This window comes from Mandrillus leucophaeus, unplaced genomic scaffold (genome assembly GCF_000951045.1).
Source record: "Mandrillus leucophaeus isolate KB7577 unplaced genomic scaffold, Mleu.le_1.0 Scaffold30, whole genome shotgun sequence".
Lineage (NCBI taxonomy): Eukaryota > Metazoa > Chordata > Mammalia > Primates > Cercopithecidae > Mandrillus > Mandrillus leucophaeus.
In genome coordinates this window covers 246,986-259,886 of record NW_012103143.1, presented here as the reverse complement: position 1 = coordinate 259,886, position 12,901 = coordinate 246,986, and the positions used below count along the sequence as shown (strand labels likewise).

The 12,901-nt window shown below is 57.1% G+C and overlaps 1 protein-coding gene across 1 annotated transcript; it reads left to right on the top strand.

The window, feature by feature from the left end:
- The first annotated feature begins 2,227 nt into the window (after window positions 1–2,227).
- On the top strand, window positions 2,228–5,441 carry CD248 (CD248 molecule, endosialin). Its single transcript, XM_011986917.1, has 2 exons — window positions 2,228–2,494; window positions 2,686–5,441. The coding sequence occupies exon 2, from the start codon at window positions 2,891–2,893 to the stop codon at window positions 5,162–5,164; it is 2,274 nt and encodes a 757-aa protein (XP_011842307.1). The 5' UTR covers window positions 2,228–2,494; window positions 2,686–2,890; the 3' UTR covers window positions 5,165–5,441.
- The last annotated feature ends 7,460 nt before the right edge of the window (window positions 5,442–12,901 follow it).

Below are 12,901 nucleotides of genomic sequence, written 5' to 3'. Positions count from 1 at the left end.
TCATTCTTTTTCCTTCCTTCCTTCCTTCCTTCCTTCCTTCCTTCCTTCCTTCCTCCCTCCCTTCCCTCCTCCCTTCCCTCTTTCTCTCTTTCTTTTCTTTTTCTCACCCTCCCTCCCTCTCTCTCTCTTTCTCCTCTCCTTTCCTCTTTTCTGTTCCAGAGTCTTACTCTGCCGCCCAGACTGGAGTGTGTAGTGGCACAATCTTGGCTCACTGCAACCTCCACCTCCCAGGTTCAAATGATTCTCTTGACTCAGCCTCCCAAGTAGCTGGGATTACAGGTGCACCAGCACACCCAACTAATTTCACAAGTAAACATATTTAATGTTAGATAGTGATAAGTGCAGACGGGGAAAATGCAGGAAGATCCAGTGGTTAAGCAGCCCCAGAGGGCGGTGTGGGATGGGGTGAGGTGGTCAAGGACTCTGGCACTTGAGCTGAGCCCTCGAAGAGGTAAAGAAGTAGAGCATTTTTATATTGCAGGAAGAGCATTGCAGGCAGCGGGAACAGCCAAGACCAAGGCCGTGAGGCAGAGTGGCTGGAGCATTTAAGGAACAGCAATGAGGCCAGAGTTTGGAGGCAGATCACATAGACCTGGAGGCCATGGCAAGCACTGTGGTCCTTCCTCTAAGCGAGATAGGGGGCTCAGAGGGTTCTGAATGGAGAAGTGACCAAATCTGACTTGGATTTTGAAAGGATCCCTCTGGCAGGATGGAGATGGCAAGAGAGAGACCGGGGAGAGGCTGTTTGGGAAATCTAGATTGGCATTGCTAGCCACCTGGGTTGGGGGTGGGTGGCAAAGAAGGTGTCCAGGAGTGGTCAGATTCTGGGTCTCTTTTGAAAGTGAAGCCAACAGGATTTACTGAGAGACTGGAGATGGGCTGTGAGAGAGAGAGAGGAGTCAAGCATGATCTCAAGGTTTGGGGCCTGAGCCAACAGAAGGATGAACTCCTCCATCTTGACTTTTGTCTCCTGAGAAGGGGAGTCATTCTGTGTGCTTCACAGGCATAGACCTTGTAAGAAGGGACTTCCAGGCATATGGGAAACAATTCCTAAGCCCTGTTTCTCGAGGGGCTGACTGGGTCTGCAGGGCCAGCCTAGGCACTGTAAGGTGGTTTGCAGAAACGCAGCCTGGTCTCCACCCGCCACATATGCTCAGAAGACGGAGTAACATTTGCTTCAGGCTCCACAGCTGACAAAGCACATTTGCAAACACTGAGTGCTGTGACACAATTATCACAGCCCTGCTGAGCTAAAAATCCTGGACTCATTGCCCCCACGTTGCAACTAAGAAAAAAGGAGACCCAGAGAGGGCCAGTGACTCCCCTGCAGTCACAAAGTCGATACATCTGTGACAGAGGGGGAAGCTGCATCGGGGCAGCTTACTGAAGGGCAGAACCTCTCCCCCACCTCCCCACCCTGTTTCTAACTTCTGCTAAGAGTGCGGCGGGTGTACACGGGTTAATCCGCCAGCCAGCTCCCCAGAGGTCATCCTGGGTGATGGGCTCAGTGCACATGCCTCCAGAGGCCTCCAGAAAGGGCGGGAAGACGACCCTGGCCAGCCCCACACACAGCAGGCCCCGGGAGCAGGGAGGGCTCCACACACGTGATGTCTGTGTCGTGTACATGCATATATGTCACTGTGTGCCCCATGCCCATACATGGCCCTGCATGGGTCCCCTCACAGCCTTGCACATCCTGAGTGCAGCCCAGCCCCCACCCAGCCCCCTAAACCACGCACCCTGCCTTCCTGACGCAGGAGCCCAGGGAGGCATTTCCTGTTTAGGGGCTGCCTCCTCCCCATCTAAGCCCAGGTTCCCAGGGCCCCAGGCTGAGCTGGGGTGAGGGGAGGGCAGCCCCTGGCCGCCTCACTCCCCCAACACCCCCACACGCTGGCCCAGCTGGAACCAGAAAGTTTGAGGGTAGGGGGAGAGGCTGGGGCAGGGGCTCAGTAAATAAATGAGAGGCTGAGGATGCCTGTGCCTGGGTGACCAAGCTGGTTTCCATTCAGGCCCTGCACCCGAATCAGAGGTCTTCATATGTCAGGTCATGTAGAATGCCACACCATTTTTGTATGTGCACCTAGGGTCTCAGCATGTCAGAATGTGTGTACGTGTGGGAAGGGAGTCGTCTGCAAGCCAACATAGGTCTACAGTTAGGTGAAGCGACAAACAGCTTGGCAGAGACTGCACTCTTGTAGGAGGTTGGGGGTGGGGGAGGCGCATGCGCGCGTCTGTGGGGCAAGAAGGGAGTGGGCATGTGGGTGTTCCCGTGCATGGCGAGCAGCTGGGCTGAGACTGCTCACGGGTGTGACGGGGCTGCTGTGTCCAGATTTGGGTCTCTGAGTCTCTGGGAAGCGACCTCACTCCACAGCCCTGACTCCCAACTTGAGGGTCACAGAGCTCGGCAGGCAGGCTTTTCCCACCCCCTGACTCTCAGCCCCATGGGGCCTGGGGCAGCCGTCAACTGTGCCTCCTCCCCTCCTCCGCCCCCAACCTTAGCGCCCCCCACCCCACTGCTTCCTGCTGCAGCGGCCCCCGGGGGAGAGGGAGCAGGGAGCTGGCAGCCGCCCCAGCCCACTCCTTACAAGGCCTGAGCCCGGCCCCAGGCCCCCACCCCCTGACTCTCAGCCCCATGGGGCCTGGGGCAGCCGTCAACTGTGCCTCCTCCCCTCCTCCGCCCCCAACCTTAGCGCCCCCCACCCCACTGCTTCCTGCTGCAGCGGCCCCCGGGGGAGAGGGAGCAGGGAGCTGGCAGCCGCCCCAGCCCACTCCTTACAAGGCCTGAGCCCGGCCCCAGGCCCGCCCCTGGCCCGCCCGCAGGAGGCCCCAGGCCCTCCCCCTGTCAAGAGCTGCTGCGGGCCCAGGGCCGGACCAGTCCAGGGGCATCGCGATGCTGCTGCGCCTGTTGCTGGCCTGGGCGGCCGCAGGGCCCACACTGGGCCAGGACCCCTGGGCTGCTGAGCCCCGCTCCGCCTGCGGCCCCAGCAGCTGCTACGCTCTCTTTCCACGGCGCCGCACCTTTCTGGAGGCCTGGCGGGCCTGCCGCGAGCTGGGGGGCGACCTGGCCACTCCTCGGACCCCCGAGGAGGCCCAGCGTGTGGACAACCTGGTGGGTGCAGGCCCGGCCAGCCGGCTGCTGTGGATCGGGCTGCAGCGGCAGGCCCGGCAATGCCAGCTGCAGCGCCCACTGCGAGGCTTCACGTGGACCACAGGGGACCAGGACACGGCTTTCACCAACTGGGCCCAGCCAGCCACTGGAGGCCCCTGCCCGGCCCAGCGCTGTGTGGCCCTGGAGGCGAGTGGCGAGCACCGCTGGCTGGAGGGCTCATGCACGCTGGCTGTCGACGGCTACTTGTGCCAGTTTGGCTTCGAGGGTGCCTGCCCAGCGCTGCAAGAGGAGGCGGGCCAGGCCGGCCCAGCCGTCTATACCACGCCCTTCCACCTGGTCTCCACAGAGTTTGAGTGGCTACCCTTCGGCTCTGTGGCCGCTGTGCAGTGCCAGGCTGGCAGGGGAGCCTCTCTGCTCTGCGTGAAGCAGCCCGAGGGAGGTGTGGGCTGGTCACGGGCAGGGCCCCTGTGCCTGGGGACTGGCTGCAGCCCTGACAACGGGGGCTGCGAACACGAATGTGTGGAGGAGGTGGATGGTCACGTGTCCTGCCGCTGCACTGAGGGCTTCCGGCTGGCAGCAGACGGGCGCAGTTGCGAGGATCCCTGTGCCCAGGCTCCATGCGAGCAGCAGTGTGAGCCCGGTGGGCCACAAGGCTACAGCTGCCACTGTCGCCTGGGTTTCCGACCTGCGGAGGATGATCCGCACCGCTGTGTGGACACAGATGAGTGCCAGATTGCCGGTGTGTGCCAGCAGATGTGTGTCAACTATGTTGGTGGCTTCGAGTGTTATTGTAGCGAGGGTCATGAGCTGGAGGCTGATGGCATCAGCTGCAGCCCTGCAGGGGCCATGGGTGCCCGGGCTTCCCAGGACCTCGGAGATGAGTTGCTGGATGATGGGGAGGATGAGGAAGATGAAGACGAGGCCTGGGAGGCCTTTGGCGGTGGCTGGACGGAGATGCCTGGGATCCTGTGGATGGAGCCTACTCAGCCGCCTGACTTTGCCCTGGCCTATAGACCGAGCTTCCCAGAGGACAGAGAGCCACAGATACCCTACCCGGAGCCCACCTGGCCGCCCCCGCTCAGTGCCCCCAGGGTCCCCTACCACTCCTCAGTGCTCTCCGTCACCCGGCCTGTGGTGGTCTCTGCCACGCGCCCCACACTGCCTTCCGCCCACCAGCCTCCTGTGATCCCTGCCACACACCCAGCTTTGCCCCGTGACCACCAGATCCCCGTGATCGCAGCCAACTATCCAGATCTGCCTTCTGCCTACCAACCCGGTATTCTCTCTGTCTCTCATCCAGCACAGCCCCCTGCCCACCAGCCCCCCATGATCTCAACCAGATATCCTGAGCTGTTCCCTGCCCACCAGTCCCCCATGTTTCCAGACACCCAGGTCGCTGGCACCCAGACCACCACTCATTTGCCTGCAATCCCACCTAACCGTGCCCCTCTGGTCACCACACTCGGTGCCCATCAACCCTCTCAAGCCCCAGATGCCCCTGTCCTCAGAACCCAGGCTACCCAGCTTCCCATTATCCCTACTGCCCAGCCCTCTCTGACCACCAGCTCCAGGTCCCCTGTGTCTCCTGCCCATCAAGTCTCTGTGCCTGCTGCCACCCAGCCCCCAGCCCTCCCCACCCTCCTGCCCTCTCAGAGCCCCACTAACCAGACCTCACCCATCAGCCCTACACATCCCCATTCCAAAGTCCCCCAAATTCCAAGGGAAGATGGCCCCAGTCCCAAGTTGGCCCTGTGGCTGCCCTCAGCAGCTCCCACAGCAGCCCCAACAGCCCTGGGGGAGGCTGGTCTTGCCGAGCACATCCAAAGGGATGACCGGTGGCTTCTGGTGGCACTCCTGGTGCCAACGTGTGTCTTTTTGGTGGTCCTGCTTGCACTGGGCATTGTGTACTGCACCCGCTGTGGCCCCCATGCACCCAACAAGCGCATCACTGACTGCTATCGCTGGGTCACCCATGCTGGGAGCAAGAGTCCAACGGAACCCATGCCCCCCAGGGGCAGCCTCACAGGCGTGCAGACCTGCAGAACCAGCGTGTGATGGGGTGCAGACCCCCCTCACGGAGTAGGGGGAAGGGGTGTGCGCTGGACACATGGCTGGGGCTACACCAGGGACCCACAGGGGCTGCCCAGCTGGACAGATGGCTTCCTGCTCCCCAGGCCCAGCCAGGGTCCTCTCTCAACCACTAGACTTGGCTCTCAGGAACTCTGCTTCCTGGCTCAGCGCTCGTGACCAAGGATACACCAAAGCCCTTAAGACCTCAGGGGGCGGGTGCTGGGGTCTTCTCCAATAAATGGGGTGTCAACCTTACCCAAGGCTTCTGACCCCCACTGGTGCTTGAGGGAGATTCTGGGAGGACTCAGAAGAAAGGAGGTGATCTTCCTTCGGTTTGTCTGAGTCCTCAAGGAGGTAAGGTAAGATCCCTTTAAGACAGGGTATACCTCAGAGATTCTCAGGGAAGCAGGAGTCCAGAGAGGGCAGAACCTTGCCCAGCGTCACACAGTTGAGCCCAGTAGTGGGAGATTTGGCATGGGGAGAATTTCGTATTTATTCCTTATTTTACCAAAGCTCCAAGAAGGTGGGGCTGAATCTGGGGGAGGGTTGTAGAATTAGGGTATCTGCTGAACTGGAGCCAAACTGGGGTTTAGGGGTCAAAGTAGGCTCTGGGGCTGGTGATTCAGAGGAGTGAAGGAGGGGGCTAATGGGTCAGTTGATTCTTTCTTCAGACACTTCCCTTCCCATGCCTATAAGCTTCACAGAAGTTAGGGGCTGGGGCTCAGGGTCACTCAAGGGGACTGCCACCCCCTGGTTTGTGGGTGCTCTTGGAGGCATTCCTCCACTCGCTCCGGGCAGGAGGCTGGGTTGGGAAGGGCCAGGAACCCGGGAGAGATCCCATGCTAATTGCTTGGACAGCCGCAGGAGCAAGGCCTTCTTTCGCCAGGGCTGCACTTTGCTCTTGTCCATGTTGGCTGGGGGTGGTGGGGGACAGACAGAGCTCAGCAGACGCGAGCTTGAGAGAGGGCTCCGGCTGCTCAGGACTGAGGTGTCCCAGGAACTGGAGAAGGGCCTGGTCAAAGATCACAGCCTGGTGGAGGTGACCTCCCTCATTCCGGGCTCACTGCCTTGGGGGGCGGCGGTGAGACCTGGGCAGGGGAGGCACCAGTTCCCACCGCCTCTGTAATTTTTCAGTTACAGCCTCTCGGGGGCCTCTAATTAGGACGGGGCAGAGCCGCCACGACCACCCGGGCAGGCGAGGAGGAGTGGCCCAGCGCCCCCTTCGGGCCTGGACCTGAGCTGGAAGACTGAGCTGGGCCCCAGGGAACCAGGAAAGGAGGGGCCGGAGCTGGGGATGAACCAGGGGGTCGCGGAGGGGGCGGAGGGAACGCTACGCACTGCCCCCAGTCCCCGCTCTCACGTTCCCCTAACTCAAACCAGACGTCCCCGCCAGATCCTGCACAGCTTTAACCTCAGAGACGCCGTCGGGCAGGTTTGCTGGATGCGAATGAGGGTTGCGAGGCGGACCAGACGGCTAGGTTTGGGAAGGAGGTGAGGAAGCGTGAGGAGCGACAAGGCCTGCCGAGACTGGAAGGTCTGGAGTCCCCTGCGTGACCTCGGGTAGGGATCCAGAGTGCCCCGAGGGCAGGAAGGAGTTAAATGCACTGCAGTCGGAGGCGGGGGATGGGAGTGGGGAAGGGGGCCCATAGCCGGCTCTTTGTCATCTGGTAATGAGCACCAGATGCGGAGCTGCGTGCGGGCCTAAACAGACGGCCTCCCAGGGCAGAACCCCCGCCTGCGCCCAGCCCGGGCTCCGCCCACTGACTCGCAGGCTCCGCCTCATTCGGGCGCGGCCGAGAACTGCTTACTCCGGCGGTATCAGCTCGGACCCGGAGCTACAAGCGACGCCTACCCGCTGCAGAACCGAAGACAGCCCCCGGGAACTCTCCAGAGGCCCCGCCCACAAAGCCACAAGCCCCGCCCCTGCCAACTCAAAGATTCCAGCAGCGCTCGTGCCCGCCCCTCTGCCCTCTAGGCCCCGCCCAGTCCCCCGCCCACAACCCACAAGCCCCGCCTCCTCCGTTCGGCGCGCGCAGATTGGCAGAACTATTAGTCTCCGCTTCTCGGAGGTATGAACTTCGGCCCGAGTTTACACATTCTCTTCACGCGGCGCTACAGGCCCCGCCCAATACAACTGCAAACTTCGCCTCACAGAGCCCTGGACACTGCAGGGAATCCCCCAGAGGTCTTAACTCTGTCGGGGGACGATGTAAACTCCGCCCTCCAGGGAACGTGTGAAGTTCCCCTCAACCTCTTCCTCAGGCTCCGCCCCCAGCTACAAGCCCCGCCCCCCTCAAGCTCACAAAAGTGGAAGAACTGCGCCCTCGCAGGACTGTCACACCTCGCCCGGAGGCAGCGGTTCACCTACACGGAGCCACGCCCCCGGGGCCGCCCACGAAAGCTACAAGCCACGCCCCTGAGGGAGGCCCTCGAGTCCCGCCCACACAGAGCGTTCCGGCTGCGGCCTAGCGCACAAATACCACCCTGCGAAGAGCGCTACCGAGCCTCTTATCGCAGGTCCCACCCACACTCAGGCTCCACCCTCTTGGGCGCAAGCCCCGCCCACTCCGCGCCTGGGTCCCTTACCACCTTCGGGGTATGCCCAGATTCACCAGTCCTCCGAACCCCCATCTCTCACCAGGATGCCCTTGAACTTGGCCCTGGAGCCTTCTCCCTCCACCTACGGTTTCCGTTTGTCCAGATTTCGGGTTCTCTGGGCGAGCCCGGAGACTGGGCCTCGACAGCCGCGCAGATGGCGTCGAAAGGCCTTTGGCGCCACCTGGCCTCGGCCCCGCGGACTTACAGCCACCGCGAGGCCTCGGTAGGGCCCCTCTCTCAAAGCGTACTAATCGCTCAATAAATAGCTGCTTAATTCATTAAATGTTAGTGTTACTTAAATATCTGCCGACTCCCCCCACGGGACAGCCCATCCTTTCGCAGATGCCCTTCGTCATATGTGGAAATTCGTCCCTAAGGGAGCTTCGCACTGGCCCTCGAACCACCCCAGAGCTGAGCTCCCCTGAGTCTCTAAAGTGACTGGCTGGTCGAACTCTCGCTGTCCCTCCCCAACAAATCCTGTTGTCAGGGGCGAAAGCATCGCCTCTCACCTGGCGACCTAGGGCCAGGTTCCCCCCGCCGCCACCTAGTGCTCCAAAGGCTAGACACCTTCTTTGGGGGGTGTATTGCGAAGGGGTGGGTTTGGAAGGGGAAGCCCTCAATTAGGAGCTGAAGATCCTAGTTTTTAGAGACAGTATCTCAAGCGAGACGCTATCTCAGCTCTCATCTCTACATGTGAAAATACCGGCCTGGAGGGCAGGAGACGCTGAAGTTCCGGGCTAGGAACCCAGTAAAATATTTTTCAAACATTAGGGCGACAGACAGGGAGCAACGCTTGAGGAGGAAGGGAGCTGACACCACTGAGCTCCAGCTGGGCCCTTTGCTTCCTGCCTTCGCTGCCAAACTTGCCCTTGCCCACCTCTAGGCAAATCAGGCCTGGGGAAAGGGATTCTTTCCAGACCACGTTCCAATGCTCGTACCCTGGCCACTACAAATGGAAGTAGGATTTAGTGCTAATAATGACTATAATAACAGTGAATGCTTGAAGCACTTCTGGTTTTTTTTTTTTTTTTTTTTTTGAGACGGAGTTTCTCTCTTGTTGCCCAGGCTGGAGTGCAATAGCACGATCTGGGCTCACTGCAACCTCCGCCTGCCGAGTTCAAGCGATTCTCCTGCCTTAGCCTCCCAAGTTGCTGGGATTACAGGCACCCACAACCATGCCCGGCTAATTTTTGTATTTTTAATAGAGACAGGGTTTCACCATGTTGGTCAGGCTGCTTTCGAACTCTTTGCCTCAGGTGATCCACCTGCCTTGGCCTCCCGAAGTGCTGGGATTACAGGCGTGAGCCACCATGCCTGGCCTGGAAGCACTTCTTACATGCCCGGTCCTTTTCTAAGGGCTTTACTTGGCTTAATCCATATAAGATTCATAACAACCAACATGAAGTAAGTGCCATTCTTACCACAATTTACAGAGTAGGAAGCTGAAGGCACATGCCTAAGTGCATTAAGCCATCTGCCCTAGTTGACCAACTAGTAAATGGAGGTTTGAACCCAGGCAGATCCTGTGATCTTTACCTCCTACAACAAAGCCAGTCCATATGTGATAGCCAAGTCTCTAATCAGAAAATGCCCACACCTGGCCAGATGCGGTGGCTCACGCCTGTAATTCCAGCACTTCGGGAGGCTGAGGCATGCGGATCACTTGAAGTCAGGAGTTCGAGGCCAGCCTGACCAACATGGTGAAACCTCGTCTCTACTGAAAATACAAAAATTAGCAGGGCATGATGGCAGGCGCCTGTAATCTCAGCCACTCAGGAGGCTGAGGCAGGAGAATAGCTTGAACCTGGGAGGCAGAGGTTGCAGACTGCACCACTGCACTCCAACCTGGGTGACAGCGAGACTCCGTCTCAAAAAAAAAGAAAAAAAAAAAGGAAGAGGCGGCCAGGCATGGTGGCTCATGCCTAAAATCCCAGCAGTTTGGGAGGTTGAGGCGGGTAGATCACGAGGTCAGGAGATCGAGACCATCCTGGCTATCACGGTGAAAACCTGTCTCTACTAAAAATACAAAAAATTAGCCAAGCATGGCTATTCGGGAAGCTGAGGCAGGAGAATGGCGTGAACATGAAACCGGGAGGCGGAGCTTGCAGTGAGCCGAGATTGGTCACTGCACTCCAGCCTGGGCGACAGAGCTAGACTCCGTCTCAAAAAAAGAAAAAAAAAAAAATGAAGAGGCTTGCCGTGCAGGTGCCTGGCTTAGGCAACTGACTGAATGTGACTGAAAGGTAGCTCTATTTTCTGAGATGGAAGACAGAGAGGAGCAGGTGGGGGTGGGGGTAGAAATTACAGGTTCTCTTCCTGCCATGCTGTGCGTAGCCCATGTCAGGAGAGAGCAGAGGCAGAGGCAGCTGGGGTTTGGGAGCCAGACTTTGCACCACTCCTCAGGCATGAATTCTCCTCTTGAGAACAGTCTAGAACAGAACACCCTGGCTTGGTGTTGACTCCAAGAGAGTCTGAACACGTGACCACCCTGTCTCCCATCAGGAGATCGTGAGCTGAGAGTTGTCCATCAAACACTGGGGTTTCTGGGTCCCTCCTCTTCCTGGCTGTGCAGGCCCAGTGCCCTCCCTCGTGAAGTGCAGCTGGGTTTAGAGCCTTGTGACAGTGATCTATTGCATGTAACAAATCACTCCAAAATGTAGTGAATTAAACAAAGATTTATTTCCCCTCATTCTATAGGACAACAGTCTGAGCTGGGATCAGCTTGGTAGTTCATCTGCTGGTCTCATCTTGGGTCACTCCTGAGGCTCCTGTCATCTATGGCTCAACTGGGCCTACAGTGTCTAAGATGGCCTCGGTCATCCCATATCTGGAGCTGATGCTGGCTCTTGGCTGGGGTCCTCAGTTCTCCACGTAGCCTCAAATCTGTCAGGAGGCTTGGCTGGGCATCTTTATAGATGGTGGTCTCAGGATTGCAAGAGGGCAAAGGTGAAAGCTGCAAGAGTCTTTCAGGCCTAGCCTCAGAAGTGGGCCAACATCTCTTCCCTCACATCCCATCGGTCGCAACAAATCACAAGTCCAGCCCAGATTTAAAGGAGAAACAGATTCCACCTCTGTTTTTCCTTTTCTTTTCCTTTTTTTTTTTTTTTTTTTTTTGTGAGACAGAGCCTTGCTCTGTTGCCCAGCCTGGAGTGCAGTGGTATGATCTCAGCTCACTGCAACCTCTGCCTCCTGGGTTCAAGTGATTCGCCTGTCTCAGCTTCCTGGGTAGCTGGAACTACAGGTGCACACCACCATGCCCGGCTAATTTTTGTATTTTTAGTAAAGACGGGGTTTCACCATGCTGGCCAGGCTGGTCTTGAACTCCTGACTTTAAGTGGTCCACCTGCCTCGGCCTCCCAAAGTGCTGGAATTACAGGTGTGAGCCACTGCGCCCAGCCTGATTCTACCTCTTGAAGAGAGGAGTGGTAAAGAATTTGTGGCCATATTTAATCTACTGTAGGCCCGAAGGCCTCCATAAATGATCTGAGCAGCTCACTCTGCCCTGGGAAGGCCCATATCTGACATGCCACCACCTTCCTCTCTTAAAACAGCACTATAAAGAGCTTGGTGTTCATTTTGCAGATCACTTTACGGGTATCAATCAGTTAGGAACGGCAAATGGCATTTGGCTCAGCGGTCGATTGCGTTTTTGAAGATAGCCACTAATATATCTCCCGTCCCACATGCTATTCTAACAATGTGACATTGACAAGCCTCCACAGAGAGATGAGATCCTATATTTCCTACCCTTGAAACTGGGTGGACCTTCACAATAGCCTTGACCGATGGAAAGGGGCAGAAGTGATGCCATGTGACTTCAGAGACTAGATCATAAAGGGAAATACAGCTTTCACCCTCTCAGTACACTTGTTCTTGGAACCTAGCCACCATGCTATGAGGAAGGTCAAGCCACGTGGAGGTGCCCTGTGTGGGTGTTCCCACCAACAGCCCTAGTTAGGCTCTCAGCCCTCAGCCCTCAGCCAGCATCAGCTGCCAGACATGTGAGTGAATGAGCATTCAGATGATTCCAGCCCCAGTGTGAGTCTTCCAGCAGAGGCCCTGGATGTCATGGAGCAGAGAAGCCATCCCCATTGTGTCCTATCTGAGTTCTTGACCCACAGAAGCCAGGAGAGAGCATCATAATTATTGCTTTTTTAAGCCACTAGGATTAGGATAATTTGCTACGTGGCAGTAGATAATTAGTAAAAGCTGCCGGTAACAGACAAGAAAAAACAGTGGACTTAAGCAGACTTACAGTTTATTTCTCTTTCTCATTGAAGTCTAGAGGTAGGCAACCCAAGGGATGACATGGAAACTTGCATGGTGTCATCAAAAGCCCAGGATCTTTTACCTTGTTGCTCTGCTATCTTCAGCACGTGGCTACAATTTTCAAGGTCACTTCCTGCTCCAAGATAGCTGCTGGTATTCCAGCTATCACATACGCATCCCAGGCTGAATGAAGGCTGAAGCAGAGAGGACAAAAATGGCCTTCACCAATACTGCTTCTATTCAAGGGGCATTCTTGGAGATCCCTTCCAGCATCTTCTGTTTATATCTAATATCCTATAATTCAGCCACACAGTCATACCATATATGCCAGGGAGGCTGGAAATATTGCCTTTTAGCTGGGCACATTGCCATCTGCAGCAAAACTGGGGTCCTGTCATTGGGGAAGGGAGGACAATGGATAGTGGGCAGTGGGCAGTTGTTGGCTATGGTGTTAGAGCAGAATGGTGGAAAAAGGGTCTTTCTCATGGCAAGGAGCTGGAACCAGCATGCTGGCCTCCCTACCCGCTGGAGCCTTTTTATTTATTTATTTATTTATTTTTTTGAGACAGAGTCTAAGGTGGAGTGTAGTGGCACAATTTCAGCTCACTGCAACCTCTGCCTTTTGGGTTCAAATGATTCTCCTGCCTCAGCCTCCTGAGTAGCTGTCACAGGTCCCTGACACCATGCCCAGCTAATTTTTGTATTTTTTGTAGAGACAGGGAGGTCTCACCATGTTGGCCAGGCTGGTCTTGAACTGCTGACCTCAAATGATCTGCCTGCCCCAGCCTCCCAAAATGCTGGAATTACAGGCATGAGTCACTGTGCCCGGCCACCCACTGTAGCCTTCTTGAATGT

Excerpts from the sequence above, each read along its gene's own strand:
- CD248 (XM_011986917.1), top strand. The coding sequence starts at position 2,891 with ATGCTGCTGCGCCTGTTGCTGGCCTGGGCGGCCGCAGGGCCCACACTG.